At 36.9% G+C, this 15,142-nt stretch overlaps 1 protein-coding gene across 3 annotated transcripts in view; it reads right to left on the reverse strand.

Annotated features, from left to right (window-relative positions):
• The window catches only part of Uba3 (ubiquitin like modifier activating enzyme 3), a 27,103-nt gene extending 12,407 nt beyond the window's left edge, over positions 1 to 14,696 (reverse strand). The window contains exons 1-6 of one of the 3 annotated variants that reach the window (XM_012514360.2): positions 14,643 to 14,696; positions 14,419 to 14,460; positions 12,186 to 12,306; positions 10,708 to 10,788; positions 8,154 to 8,236; positions 5,644 to 5,724 (exon numbers count right to left, since the gene is read on the reverse strand). In XM_012514360.2, coding sequence (XP_012369814.2) covers positions 5,644 to 5,724; positions 8,154 to 8,236; positions 10,708 to 10,788; positions 12,186 to 12,306; positions 14,419 to 14,460; positions 14,643 to 14,662 — 428 coding nt within the window. In that variant the 5' untranslated portion in view covers positions 14,663 to 14,696. The remainder of the gene's footprint in view (positions 1 to 5,643; positions 5,725 to 8,153; positions 8,237 to 10,707; positions 10,789 to 12,185; positions 12,307 to 14,418; positions 14,461 to 14,642) is intronic. The other 2 variants (XM_023713334.1, XM_023713333.1) reach the window with 2 other exon arrangements.
• Positions 14,697 to 15,142: the final 446 nt, after the last annotated feature.

Raw genomic sequence — 15,142 nt, forward strand, 5'->3', positions numbered from 1 at the left:
AGTAAGAATATTCTCCTTACTTCTGTTTCCTACGCAGCTCTGTATTTCCATTTAAAACATTAAACTTTTTTTTTTTTTTTTTTTTTTTTGGCCTGCTCAGCCCACCCTGAGAGCAACTAGAGCGGCTTGTGGTGCCAGGGATCAAACAGTAGTCCCTGTGCCTGCATAAGCTTGCATGAGCAGGTGCTTTAGACCGCTAAGCTATCTCGCTGGCTGAAAAACACTTAACTTTTAAATAACAGATTGACAGGAAGCTATAGACACTACAGAAAGGCCCATGATTATACCTTACTTTAGTACAACAAAACCATGTGTTGGTACAATGTATGTACAGCTGTCATTTAAACACATATTAGTGTAAACTCCACCCAGTCAATATACACAACTATTCTATCACCATGAAGACTGCTCTGGGTAAATCTCCTTATAATCACACCAATCCTGTACCCCAGGTCTAATCGCTGACCTGTTTTTATATCTAAAAACATTTCAATGATACTGTTTCTTTTTCTTTTTTCTTTTTTTTTTTTTTTTTTTTTTTTTTGGTGGAAACGGGAATTGAACTCAGGCCCTTGGGCTTGCCAGGGAAGCACTTATTCCACTGAGCCATCTCCCTGGCCCCACAATGATGCCATATAAATATAGTATTTTCCCTACTGAAATTAGCATTTCTCATTCAACAGCATAATGCCCAGGAGATATCACTCTAGTTGGTAAATGCTTTGAGTTATTCTTTTTTCCTGTATATTAGTATTCCAAATTGTGTATAGACTATCATTTAATGACTCACCTATTAAGAGAAGTTTTGTTTCCAGTTTCAGGCCACTACAAATAAAGCTACATCATTTATGTACTCGTTTTTATGCAAACCAAGTGCTCATTCCTCTAAATAAATGTTTCTCACCCTAGAAAGAATGGCTATCATAAAGAAATCAATCAACAACAAATGTTGGAGAGGCTATGGGGAAAAGGGAACCCTTCTCCACTGCTGGTGGGAGTGTAGACTGGTACAACCATTATGGAAATCAGTGTGGACACTCCTTAAAAAACTAGGACTGGAAATCCATTCAAGCCTGCTATCCCCCTACTGGGAATTTTCCCGGAGGAACTCAAAGCGTCATATCATAGTGATATATGCGTACCTATGTTTATAATAGCACAACTTGTGATAGCCAGATCTTGGAAACAACCTAGATGCCCGTCACATGTGGAATGGTTGAAAAAGATGTAGTATTTTTATACAGTGGAGTATTACTCAGCTATAAAGAATGATAAATTCAAAGCCTTCATATTTAAGTGGATGCCACTTGAAGATGTAAGTGAAATAAACCAGACCCACATGTGTAAATATCGAATTGTCTCCCTAGCATAAGAACTCAAAATAGGAATTACATATAGAAAGGTACAACACAAATAAAAGGAAAGCAAGAACTTGAGGACTGGACAATGGAGGAGTGGGCAAGGAGAAAAGTTGGGAAACATGACAGGGGCAAAGCCATGCATTTGTACACACAAGATGGGTGGGGCAGTGGTCCTGGGGTACATCAGCAGGTTTTTGAGACTAGCAGTTGGCTGATGGGATTCTCGCCCTAACTGTATATGCTGGTGCCTGTGAGCCAAGCAGCTGCACTGAGGATGGCGATGTCTAATAGAGGGGTCATGCTTGGAGTACCTGTCATCCTGGTCTTCTAAATATGTACTTCTTGTCATGACATACCAATTATTGCTATACTGTCTCTCAAGTAAAAGTTTTATTTTTTATTTTTATTTTTTTCTTTAAAAAAAAGGTTAATAAATGAAAAAAACCCCACAAGAATAAGAAAAAAAAAATTGTCACAGGTCTGTCCTATTACAATTCTGTATATGGTTAGATTTTTAAATTTCTTTGTAAAAATATGTAAATGCTTATTTCTAGTTTTTTAAAAGTATTTTTCCTTCATATTCTGTAAGGACTTAAAAGTTCAACATATCAATATTTGATGGAAAATACCTGTTCCATGATATGCCAAAGATGTTTGATATTTAGACAGATAGGGTAAACTGAACTGCATATATTGCAGGTTACTAATAAGTTTCTCTTCTGGAGGGTTAACAACCTAAGTTAGCAGATCAAAATTAGAGAAAAGGAAGGGCTGCAACGTCAGCCAACATTTTGGCCCTAGGTTTTCAAGGTCAGTGAAGACTCAGGACATAGGAGAACCTGTACGGTAACATCATGTAACTCAGTTGTGCTCCAAATCTTCTGATCAAGGAGATTATGGAGTCACAGAGGAATGTGATCAATGATGTATAGTGTGCCTGGGGAGAGTCACATGGAGAGGAAACATTCTCTCAGGCTTTCACAGAGAGCAAATTGGTCAAGCAATGGCCGTGACTCATTCTCATAGCTGACACTGACAAATGATCTACAAAGTGCGGTACAGGGTTACAGGATAAATCCTGAGGGGACTTGACTGACCTTATCAGATACAAAAGTTACATTTCTTGTTATATAGGTCTTGCTTTATCTTGGTCTTAACCATTCAGCAGAAAAGTATAAAAACGAGGTATATAGAGCCATACTAATACGATGAGCTGTAAAAGGCTCAAGTCATTAACTTCTGAGGATAACCCACTAATATTATAGAATGCTGGACAGTGTTGGATTGTTTTGCTGAATTCAAACACCTATAGTATTTATATGCCAACAGAATACCCACCTCTGACAGGACTAAAGAAAAAAAAAGGGGGGGATACAAAGGAAAGATCATTTTGTATTTATATATACAAAATAATTAGGATAGACATACAGCTACTTTTGCTTAATTCAGTGAGAAGAAAGATTTTTAGTAATAGTGTTTGGACAGGATATCCTGTCTGCTTCTTGTACTATGGATAACCACTAAGAAGAAAACAATGTACAATGTATTGATTATTGAAACTGTCCTATTAATCAGCTTTGAAAATGTCTCATTCATATTTCTCAATAAAATTAAAATAAAAAAATGAAACAGATGTTAAGTGAAACCACTGAGCAATATGCAAGAGTACACAAGTGTATATAAGATTTTTCAGAAGTAGGGGGAGAAGGAAACAAAAAACACAGATTTTTCAGAAACAGCAAAATTTTTTCCAGGTGATTATCCCACTTTACATTTCCATCAGCAAAGGATGAATGGTCTACTTTTTCTTCTGTATCTTTGTAAACATAAGCTGCTACTTTTTAAAATTTTAATCTAACAGGTATGTAGTATTCCAATGTAGTCTTATTTTGACACTGAACATCATTTCATAGATTTTTTTGCCATTTTTTTTTTGAGTAAAATACTCTTTCATATCTTTTGTTCATTTTAAAATTGTATCATATTTTTACCACTGGATTTGGAAGTTTCTTATATATGCTTTGTCCTGCTTATCAGTGGGTTCTACATGCATGGATTCAATCAACTTTGGTTTAAAACAATTGTTTTAACTGTGTCTATCTTGGCATGATAGTGCAAGCAAGTACTACAACCTCAGCACTCAAGAGGCTGAGGCAGGTGGATGAGAAGTTCAAGCCCAGCCTGGGTAACTTAGACACTTAGTAGACCCTGTTTCAAAATAAAGAAGTAGGGCTGGAGAGATAGTACAGCAGTCTAAGTGCCTGCCTGGCAAGTGCAAGGACCAGGTTTGACCCCTGGTACTGCATGCCATACAGGTCCTGGAACTCCAGGGGGTGGGGGACATGGTGGCCACAGAAATCAGGCATGCTTGTGCATGCCTGTAACCCCAGCGCTGGGGAGGCTGAAAACAGGAGGATCACTAGGAGTCCAGACTGTATAGTGAGACTCTGTACCAAATACATAAATGAAAAAAACAAAAAACAGTTCAATACCCCAGCACCACGTGTTAGCCAGCCCCACCCCCAGGGTGGGCTGAATAAATGAAAAAAAAAAAAAAAAAAAAAAAAAAATAGAAAACCCTTATCGTAAAATTCAAAAGAAAAAGCTGCATATCTATTAAACATACACAAGAAATTTTTTTGTCATTCCCAAAAGAACATGGTACAACTATTTTCATAAAATTTACATCAAAGTGTGCAAGTTATAAGCAACTACTGTGCCAGTTTACATTAGGGACTCAGGCATCCAGGGATTTTTGCATCCTCAGAAGTCTTAGAATTTATCCCCCATGGATACTGAAGGATACTGTATTCTAGATCAGTCCTTTGTCACCCCACTGACAGGAATTTTTTCCATTCCCTTAAGTGGATTTTTCATAGTGCAAGTTTTTAGTTTATCAATTTTTTCCCCCCTCTGGATCAGGCGTTTGGCATAGTTTTAAGAAAACTTCATCAATCCATGGGTTGCAATTTTTCTAGTTATATGAAATATACATATATCTATGATCCACTTTGTTCCTTTTTATGTATGATGTGAGGTTTGGGTCAAAATTCACCTTTTTAAATCTAAGATATTCTATTGCTCCAGCATAGTTTGTAGAAAAGTCTACCCTTCCTCCATTGAATTTTTTTATGCCTTTTTAAAAATCAATTTGCCATATAGTACTTGTGTTGAACTATTTCTAGTATTCCATTTTACCAATCTGTATATGCTCCTGTCCCTCTGACATTACCATACAGTCTCGATTATAGGTTTTGGGTTTTGGTTTTTTTTTTTGTGGAACCAGGGATTGAACTCAGGCCCTTGCACTTGCCAGAGAAGGGCTTATTCCACTGAGCCATCTCCCCTGCCTCTTGATTATAGTTGCTGTGCAAGAAATTTGCAAAAATGGTGATTCCTTCTTTCTTTGAATTGAGTTACGTATCCCTTTCCCTTCCCTTATAAACATAAGAATAGTTTTGCATATGTCAAAAAGAAATTTGCTAATATTTTGATAGAAATTGTTATACATGTATATACCTTCATGGGGAAGACATCATTAGTATACTAAATCTTCTAATATTTAAACATGGAGTCTCTCTCCACATATTTAGATTTTTGATTTCTCTCATTACCATTTTGAAATTTTCAGTGTATAAGTGATAATATACAATTTTTTTTGTTTTACACCTAAAATGTTTTTAAAATGGCAGTAAAAGCCAACATATCACTAAGTTTACTGTCCAGGCATTCACTACTAAAGAAATACAACGACTTTCTACAGATTTTTGTCTTGTATGAGAATTGTTACATAGAAATATCTTCCGACTTTTATAAAATACTAGTTCCTAAAATAAAAAAACAAGAAAACATAAGATATTAATGTTCCCTAGATCTAAATTCACACAATATGAATATTCTCCTTTAAAAATATTTTTTAAATAAGAATATATACATTATTGTAAGTATAAATTTTCTTTCACAGGCCTTACTACAAGATAACATAATTAGATCCAGTCTAGGACCTTATAGTCTAGTAGAGATGTGTAAGTGATACTGAAATTAAGGGGAATAAAGTAAAATAAAGTCAGATAATTACAAATACTATTAAGCTTAATTTAAAAATCAAGGTAAAAAACTTAATACATTATAAGCACCATAAAGACAACATTAAACATTATTACTAGTCACCTCAGTAATAAGGTTATTGCTGTTTTTCTTTGTATTGTTTATTTAACATCTCTTTTACAGTAAATAAAAAAGCTTTAAAAAAACTTAAGTAGAACTTTTGTGAAAAGGATACGGAACTACATTACAATTAGGAATTCTGTCATTTAGAAATTCTGCTGCAACTTCAGCCTTAGGTCTCCCAACATCTTTAGGCCTACAGGAAACAATTACATTTAAATTATCATTCATAATATAAATGTAGATGATACATATAACTTCAGCTATAAAAATCCAGTGAAATTACTTATATTTACAAAGAATTTTTTTACAAAGAATATATATATATGTATTTTTATTTTTTTTTATTTTTTATTTTATTTTATTTTATTTTATTTTATTTTTTTTGTGGAACTGGGGATTGAACTCAGACCCTTGCACTTGCTAGGGAAGCGCTTATTCCACTGAGCCATCCCCCCGGCCCCTACAAAGAATATTTTTATGAAAATACTTTTATATCAACAGTAACTTTAGATGAGTAATTATTCAATCCTAAATTTCAACCTTTGCTTATAGTTCAAATTAAATAGGTTCAATTACATATTTAGGTGAAAATTTGAACAATGCTTGTTTTCCCAAGTACAGCATAATAATGGCCTGCTTCCTGGCCACTTTCCACCTAGGCATTTTCCAGTGTAAAAAATTATCCCAGATGTAGAACCTTCTAAATACTAAACCTGAACCCCAGAAACTCAAGGTGTCTGTTACCATACAAATCCTGACTGAAATGAGATTCATTCTAGAGGTGCAAGAACTCTCTATTACCATCTTCTTCCTGTGTATGCTAACTAGTAAATTCTGGCCTTTTAAGATTGAATCATGTTTATAGAGAAGAAATAATTATTATAAAGGCAGTACCTAAAGGCTGAAATATCAGCATTTTCACTTCTTTTTGGGGGGAGTTGGGACAGGACCTAGCTAGGTAGTTCAGGCTGATTTTAACTCACTACATAGCTCAGGTTGGCCTCAAACTCACAGCAATCCTCCTGCGTCGGCCTCCTTAGTGTTGGGACTACAGGCATGTGCCACCACAGGCTTGGCCATCAACAGTTTAAAGAAAATATAAAAGCTAACCATATAAGGCTTCAAAATGTTACTCCTTCATGATAACCAATGATTTAAAAAAAAAAAATACAAATAACCCCTTCAATCAATACAAGCAGTATTTTCTTTCCTAATATTTCCTAATTCTTTTCACAGAAACCACTCATTCACATCTATATAGTGCTTCATTTTTACTTTTGCATAACATAGTTTTTATCGAGATGCTTATCATAACCACTAGTCTAGAAAAACACTTGAAAGGCATACTTTAACTCTATATTCCTTCATGTCTAGCATAAATAACTTAAGTGAAAATACATCAAAATTGCTTGTTAGAAATATTTAAAATAACACATTAAATATGCTTGTTAGAAATATTTAAAATTGGAATTTCAAACAAAAACACTTTAACAGGTTAGTTTTTCCCTTCCCCATTAAAGCAGTATTTTTTTAATTCAAATGTCATGTAGCTTTTATTCTCACCTTGTGTAACTTGCATAGAAAATGCTCTACTATAATAGAGTCTGATATTAGTACAGCACTAGTACTCTACCCAGAGGGTATACAAAGGGGATAGAGTAGACTTCCATGATTCTTCTAAATTATGCACTGTATGTGCTTAAAAAGGGAACTTGGTGGATGGTCGGCGTGAAGACTGCTAATTCGCCCTTCCTGGATTATAGGATATGACATCTCATTCTAAGACTGTGGTCTTTTGTACACATTATTCTTGTTGCCCAATGTACTTAACTTTGAGTTTGTGTTTTCATTTTTATGTATTTGGTACAGGGTCTCACTACACAGCTCGGACTCATAATGATCCTGTTTTCAGCCTCCCTAGCACTGGGATTTGTTTTGTTTTGTTTTGTTTTTGTTTTTGTGGAACCAGGGATTGAACTCAGGCCCTTGCACTTGCCAGGGAAGTGCTTATTCCACTGAGCCAGCTCCCTGGCCCCAGCACTGGGATTTTAGGCATGCCCCACCATGCCTGGACTCATTCGGGCTCAGCACACCCTGAGGGTAGGGCCTACATAGTATGCGGGATGGGGATGGAACCCTGGTCCTTGTGCTTGCCAAAGCAGGTACTTAGTCCACTGCACTATCTCACTGGTCCTGTACCTAACTTTGAATGCAAGTATTTACTCTGAGGATTACTATGAGATTAAATAAGGTAATCCAGATAAAGAGCTTAGGAAGTGCTTAGAATCATACACAATAAATGTTAACTATCTTTATAATCTTCAACCATTTTAGCCACAAATTAAAGAGTATTAACTGTTATGAATAGCCCATCATTTCAGTGAACTTTCTTTAGAATATTCATATACCAAAAATCTGTCAAACTGAAAAGGGCCCACAGGAAAAGTATTTATTTGCTTACAAAACTACTTTCACCCTAATGCCCAGATGTCTTACAAAATGTTACCTAAAATTGAGTAGCAGCCCTTTTATTATTTTTTAAATAAAAGTAGTGTTGTCTTCTCTCTTTAAAAGGCATCTCATGCTCAAATGTTTATCAGAGTTTAAAGACATAAAACTTACCTAAATAAAAACTGCCTATTTAGATTGGAAACATCTATTGTGTCCATGTCTATGACATGAATCTGTCTAAAACCAGACAATGCCTGTGGGAATAAAAACAATCCAATTAAGCAGAAGTTTTCTCACAGTTTTGAAAGTTTAAGATCCATTCTCAAAGCGGCTCTAAATGTACAAATTCTCAATAAAATTCTTCATAATTTTATTCTGTGGCTAAAAAGTTTTACTAGTCATACAGAATACAGAGTAAAGGTCAAAAATGTGTACATACTTAGTTTAAACAATCAATAATCAAAATAGAACTCAAAATTTCTACAGCTTGTGCACCTGCTGTTCCTTCTGACTTGAATGATTTTCCTCCAGATATCTGTACAGCAAATTTTTCACCCTCTTTCTCAACACCATTTTCAGAAACCTTTTCTCTTACTACTAGGATTCTTGTCTCATATCCTGTCTTTCCTCACAATATTTATTACCATCTGGCATACTATGTATTTCACTTGTCTTTTTCTTTCAATTAGAATGTGAACCCCACAAATACAAACAACTGTCTATAGTGTTCAATGTTACATAGTCAGCATCTAAAATGGGGCTTGACATGTGGGGAAGAAGGCTCAAAAATAGCTCGATCAGTGATATTAATGTCATACTTTCTCTTTTTAAAGAATGAGTCTTGAGGCTTATAGTCACAAAAAAAGTTCATCTCTATGTGTTCATGTCTGAAATAAGCAAAGTAGCAAGTGATAAAGGTGAAAGCCCTAGTTTTTTTATGTATATGAAATTACTGTAATTTAAGTAAAGCACAGTACCACTCCTTCAAGTTGCTTGATGACTAATCCTCAGATTTAATCTTCAACTTTTCACATTTATTTATTGATTTATTTATTTTTCTGTATTTTAGGGAAGGGTCTACAGGGTTTTCAGGGTCTCACTACTAGAATAGACTCATAGTGATTCTTCTGTTTACAGCCTCCCAAGTGCTGGGATTATAGGCGTGTGCCACCACGCCTAGTCTCACCATCTTAGCAAGCCCTGCCAACATGCAGGCCCTCAGATCGAACCCCTGGCCCCTGCATCTGCTTGCAGGCACTTTAATCTGCTGAGCTATTTGAACTTTTTACATTTAAAATTAGTATCTATCACATTATCAAATAATGGCTTCAAAATGAGAAGGGCTAATTTTAAGACACTTGCACACATGAAATGCCTAATATAAACCAGTTACTAAGCTCTACTAAATCTCTTTTTAGGAGTTTCTTGCTTTTATACTGCTAGAATACTTAAGTATACAACACACTGTTAATTTGGTAACCCCTCAACTGAATCCAGTATATCAAACATACTACTTATTTCATATGAGACTTGTTTCCCCAGTAAATCTTTAAATTCACTGCACAAAACATGGTGACCTAGAGTTCCCACAGAATCCAGCAGAACAGTGAAGCATATTTAAGTTTTTCCAACTTCACTAGCAATGACAGTGTTTCCTAGCAAAATTAATGCAGCTGTGTTTGTAAACTAGAATTGCCTCAGCCAATTATGTAGGTCCTCCATCAATGCATGCTTCATTCAGCATTTGTACTTTTCTACCTGCCAATGAGAAACCTGGCGTATAACAACAGCTCTAAATCACCCCTCCCACCTTTGTTCAATACATCAATAAAAAAAATTGCAAAAAGCTAGTGTGTGGGTATAAGAAGTTAACTAACCCAACTAAATTATATAATAAGTTATGGACATCTAATCAGTGTACAGAAACAGTTCCATGAAAGGTTTATTTATGAGCAGAATATATTTAGAGGGAAAGAAAATTCTTGTCCAAGAGAGGGACAGGAGAGGGGCCTGAGCGGGTTGTTCCCCCATGAAAGGTTTAGAGGTCCCTAATCTTATAGTTCTATTACCACTATGGTCCTCAAGGATTACCATCATACAATGAGCTAATGCTTCATTTAAAAAAGAACATTTATCTATGAACTGATAGGCCAAATCAGATTCCAGGCATATCATTTTAATCCAGAAATATTGGTTATTTCACTTTCTGAACCTCAATATCTCTTTCTCTATTTCTCTCTAGGTGCCCTACCCACCTACCTGGCTTATCTGGAGAAGAAAACTAATAAATTATTTGAAACTAAGTGCTTGCCTGACAAGCGCAAGGTCCTGAGTCTGATCCCAGTACCATAAGAAAAAAAAAAAAAAAAATTGAAACTGCACTGAAAATGAATTTTTTAAAAAATTTACTTCAATGAAATAAACACTGTGCCAAGAGGAAATAGCAAACTATGCTTGGCATGGAGCAGAAAAGAAAACAGAAGCAAGAAATTCTATCAATGACTTTATGGTTTAAAACTTTAAAGCAAAAAAAGGTCCAAAATTAGTTATTTTAATTATTGCATAGATTTTGACTTGCTAAACTTATCTAACAAAGATTTAAAAGAAAAAGCTAACAATTACAATAAAATAATTTTTCTAATTTAAGAAAAGCAAAAGGGTGTACTTATCACAAAAGTATTTTATTATATATATATATATACATATACTTATACATATGTATTACCAGATTTTTCAGGAGCTCACATCCTAAGCCGCCAGCTCCAATGACTAGAACTTTACATGTATCTAACAAAAACTGGAGAGACTGTAAAGAATGGAAAGGCATATTAAAATCTAAGTGATTACCCTAAGTACCATTAATAAAGCAACAAATTATAAGACAGTTCTGAGAAGTCATCAAAAATAAAGAGCACATTCTCTATTTGATTTCAAATTTATAGATTAAAACCAGAAATTCTACAATCATGATTTGAGTTTTCATGTTTTAAACAGACTTTTATTGTTCGAATGACAGGTTTTTTGGGTTTTTCTTTTTCAGTTTTGTTTTTTGAGATAGGTTCTGGCTATTTAGTTTAGGCAGCCCAAGCTGACCTCAAAACTCTGAGGCAATCCTCCAGCCTCAGCATCCCAAGTGCTGGGATTATAGGCATGTATCACCATACCTGGCCGATGGGTATTTCTAATGAGAAAAACTATTTCTACTTAGTTTTTAAAAGAAGAAAGCACTCAATTCAGTCAATTTACTGAGTTCCTAGATATAGCAAAGTTTTGAAATCTTAACCAAGGATCAAGCATTCTATAAGGTATTTAAAGTTCTAAAAAAGGAAGTAATTTTTTTTTTTTTAACACACTGGGTAAAACCCACAAAATATAAGATGCCAGAAAAAAAAAAAAAAAAACTTCTAGAAAACTCCTTATCAGCAGAAATACTTTGGACCAATCATTTATGAGAGTAGCAGTCCTAACTTATCAGGCAATAAAACTGTAGAATCAGAAGAAAATATGGTGCATTGCCCAAAGAAAGGCAGAATTAATATTGTCAATTCTGCCCAACATTAGAGGAAAAAGGTTACTCAGATGAGACCCTGGGCTAAACTCAAGAGTATGCACATTAACTTCTAAGAATACCACAATATTTCTATTTCCAAGTATTATCTCTTCATGAAAACCAAAGAACATATAAACACTTTTTAAAACTTCGTAATATAAAACAAATTCTAGTTGAACTTGTGCTTTAACTTTGACACCTGCCCAAAACTCTACATACTTCTGTTACATAAAACATACACTTTTACCATGCAATGAATCACATTCAATGCTAAGATGTTCATGCCAAATAAATTTCAAAATTTAAACAAACACATCTATATTCCTATCAAAATTAATTTCTAATAGCAGGGCTACAAAATGGAATGTAAGAAATCATTTTAAATAGTAACTTTAAGCATATCAATATTCAAAATGATGTCACAGTTATTTTTCTCCTGAAAATTCAACTTACATGAGAAATGTATGACTCAAATATTAAATAACTAGCTATAAATATTCAATTAATACATCAAGACTTTCACAAAACAAGCTTAGTAGTATCTGCATTATAAAGATTTATTTTTTATAGAAGCAAATTTAAAAGGAATCATTTTATTATTTATGAAATGAAGAACTTATTAGAGCAGTTATTTAAAAATAAACGTCTCTCACTTCAGTGCTCGGTTCGAAATCAGGGTGTGTGAAGGGTCCAGATCGCTCGAGGAACTTCTTTACATGGTTCCAGCGACCTTCCCAGTCTCCAGTGTCCCCACACCCACCATCAACAGCCATTCTGCACAGAACACAGTAAATTCAGCTGCAAAGATCAGTATGAAAAAGCCATACCTACAACTATTATGGTTTCCCCAAATGAAAAGGTAACCACACTGCACCTGCTCAAATAAAAAGGGAAATGTTCTATGTGATGACATTTATGCTTTCCAATTTCTTTTCTATTAGAGTCATTTAAAATGAAGAACGTAAGTATACAGGTCCGAGATACAGCTCAGGTGGACCTTGCTTAGTGTGTTTTAAGTCCTAGGTTTTATCTAAGCACCATAAAAACATGAATAAAACAAAATGAACTACATGTGTTCTTTCTACCCTGTTTCTGAAGCAATCCCTTATCAAACTTAGAACAGTGATTAATCAGTGAGAAACAGACTTCTTCATGTTTGGTATTTACAAAAGATCACTGCAAATCTTCATTACCACGTTTAATATACATGGATAAAGAAGTAGCAAATACATGGGACCAGCAGACTTTCAACACTATGATGCTTCAAATATACTACTACTAATCTGTCCTTTCCAAGCGGTTTAAGATCATTTTTTATGTGAACTTTCACACATTTTTCTCAGAGGTCCCAATTTTCAAAACAGAATCTCTTGACACCATGAGATAGTCTTTGTCACTAAACGTAAAGTTTTAGGTTATAATTATGCCACAGATAGGTTCTTACATCTAGAAACCTTTCTGAACACAATTGAGGTAAGATTCCTTTAAAAAATTTTATGTACAGTTTCAGATTTTTTTGTTTTGGGTTTTTTTTGTTTGTTTGTTTTTTGTTTTTTGTTTTTGGTCTTCCTGAATGCTGTGCAGTTCAGGCTGCCCTTGGGCTCATTTTGTAGTCCAGGCTGGTCTCAAACTTGCAACGATCCTTTGGCCTCTGCCTCCCAAGTGCTGGGATTACAGGTATGTGCCACCATGCCTGGCCACACAGTATTTTCTAATCAGTACAAGATTAATGTTTTGTTGTGCTTATTCTTCATTTTCTAATTTCTTATAATCCCACAAATTCTACCTCCAAATATATTAATGATAGCCAATTTCTACAAAAGGGACTAAGAAGTACTCAGCAGTAAAGATTGCAGATTCGATGAAGAGCAGTTTGGTTCCACCACTCAGAGCACTATAACCTTGATTACATTACGGAGCAGCCATAAACCTCATGTGTAGGTTATCTGCACCTACATCTCGGGGTCATGAGGATAGGTAATCTCACACACAGGATTTAGCGCAGGACTCGGCACATAGAAACCATTCGAACTTTTAACTGTCATTTTACCCAAAGAGAAATACAAGGTAGTCAGGAATGTGAAATTAAGTTTGCCCTTCTAGTCTTCTTGCAGCTGAAATCCAACTGCAATCTAGAGGGAAATACCTAAAGATACAAGGCATTGAAGATACTTGGCAAAAAACTTCAAAACTCACCACACCCAATACAAGAATACTTTTCCCTCCCACATAGGGAGGGGAATTATGTCAGGCTGGTTAAGTGAGAAAACACTATTTTCAATCTGTAGCATCAGCACAAAACCAAGGATCTGACAAAATACATGTGTACAGTAAGCGGGGAAATACGCTGCTGGGGTTAACTTCTCTTTTAAAACGCAATTATTTTGCAAAAATGGTTGAAATGCTCAATACAACCCCTGATATAAGAGTACTCTCATAAAAAGTTTGCAATTACTACTGTCTCAGTGTTCACTAAAGGAAATATAAAACAGCCTCTCGTCCGTTGCGTGTGTTTAGACTGGACTGTTTTTACAAGGTCATGGCTCTGACAACTTGGGATGCAGAAATCTGGGACCCGAGCGTCTGTCCGCAAGACCTTTAGGTCGGGCCTCGGTGGGCTCCCGCGGGACCTGGGCTGGTGCACACCGCCCGACGCCCGCCCGGGGCACAGATCCCGCCCGGGGCACAGACTCCGCCCGGGGCACGGACCCGGAGCGGCCCGCCGGGCCCCGGGGCTGCGGGGCGGGGGTCAGGGGTGAGGCCGCGCGGCCTGTCTCCGGGCGCCCCCCTCCCAGCCCCCCGGGCCCGCTGCGGCTGTCCCCTAGGCCTGGGGTAGGGGGAGGCGGGGGTCCCCGGAGAGGGCCCCCGCCTCCCGGCAGCACTAACTTCTCAGCCAGCAGCTCCTCTACTCTCCTTCTTTTCTTCTCCCTAAAAGAAAGAGAGAATAAAAGAAGGGTCAGCATCACGCTACACACTGGGCGCCGCGAGGGGATGGGGCGAGGGGACGGGGCGGAGGGTGGGGGCCCCCGGGTGGCGGCGGCGACCGCCCACCGCCGCGCTCTCTCACAACCCAGCCCAACCCGGCGCACCAAGAAAATCCCAGTACTTACGGTTCCTCGCCATCCGCCATATTGTTCTCCGCCTCCTCCCAGGTGCCCTCGCGGTGGGGCCCGGCTGGCGGGGCGGGGCCAGCGGGAAGGGCGGGGCCAGAGGGAAGGGCGGGGCCAGAAGGCGGGGCGGGGCGGGGCCGGACAGGGTGGGTGTGGGGATCCCGCGGGCTTTAAAGCATTTCACGGTAATTATAATTTTCATCACCTACTCCTAATTAATAAACGTGATACCGTTTATAATGTGTCGCATGAAATATAGATACGTTATACTTTTACAATTATATGTTAATAAACAATTGCATAAAATATTGATATATCAATGACAAAAGTCCTGGAAGAAGCATAGCAGTATGACAGCGCTCTCCTGTGGGGCATAAAACATTAGGGGAATTTTTGCTTTCTGCTTCTCAAGTCCGCTTCAGAATGGTAGAGTGGGGCTGGTGAGATGGCTCAGTGGTCTAAAGCACCTACTTAGAACAAGCTTGGCAAAGCACAGGGAC

Source organism: Octodon degus, unplaced genomic scaffold (genome assembly GCF_000260255.1).
Source record: "Octodon degus isolate 3935 unplaced genomic scaffold, OctDeg1.0 scaffold00030, whole genome shotgun sequence".
Taxonomy (NCBI): domain Eukaryota; kingdom Metazoa; phylum Chordata; class Mammalia; order Rodentia; family Octodontidae; genus Octodon; species Octodon degus.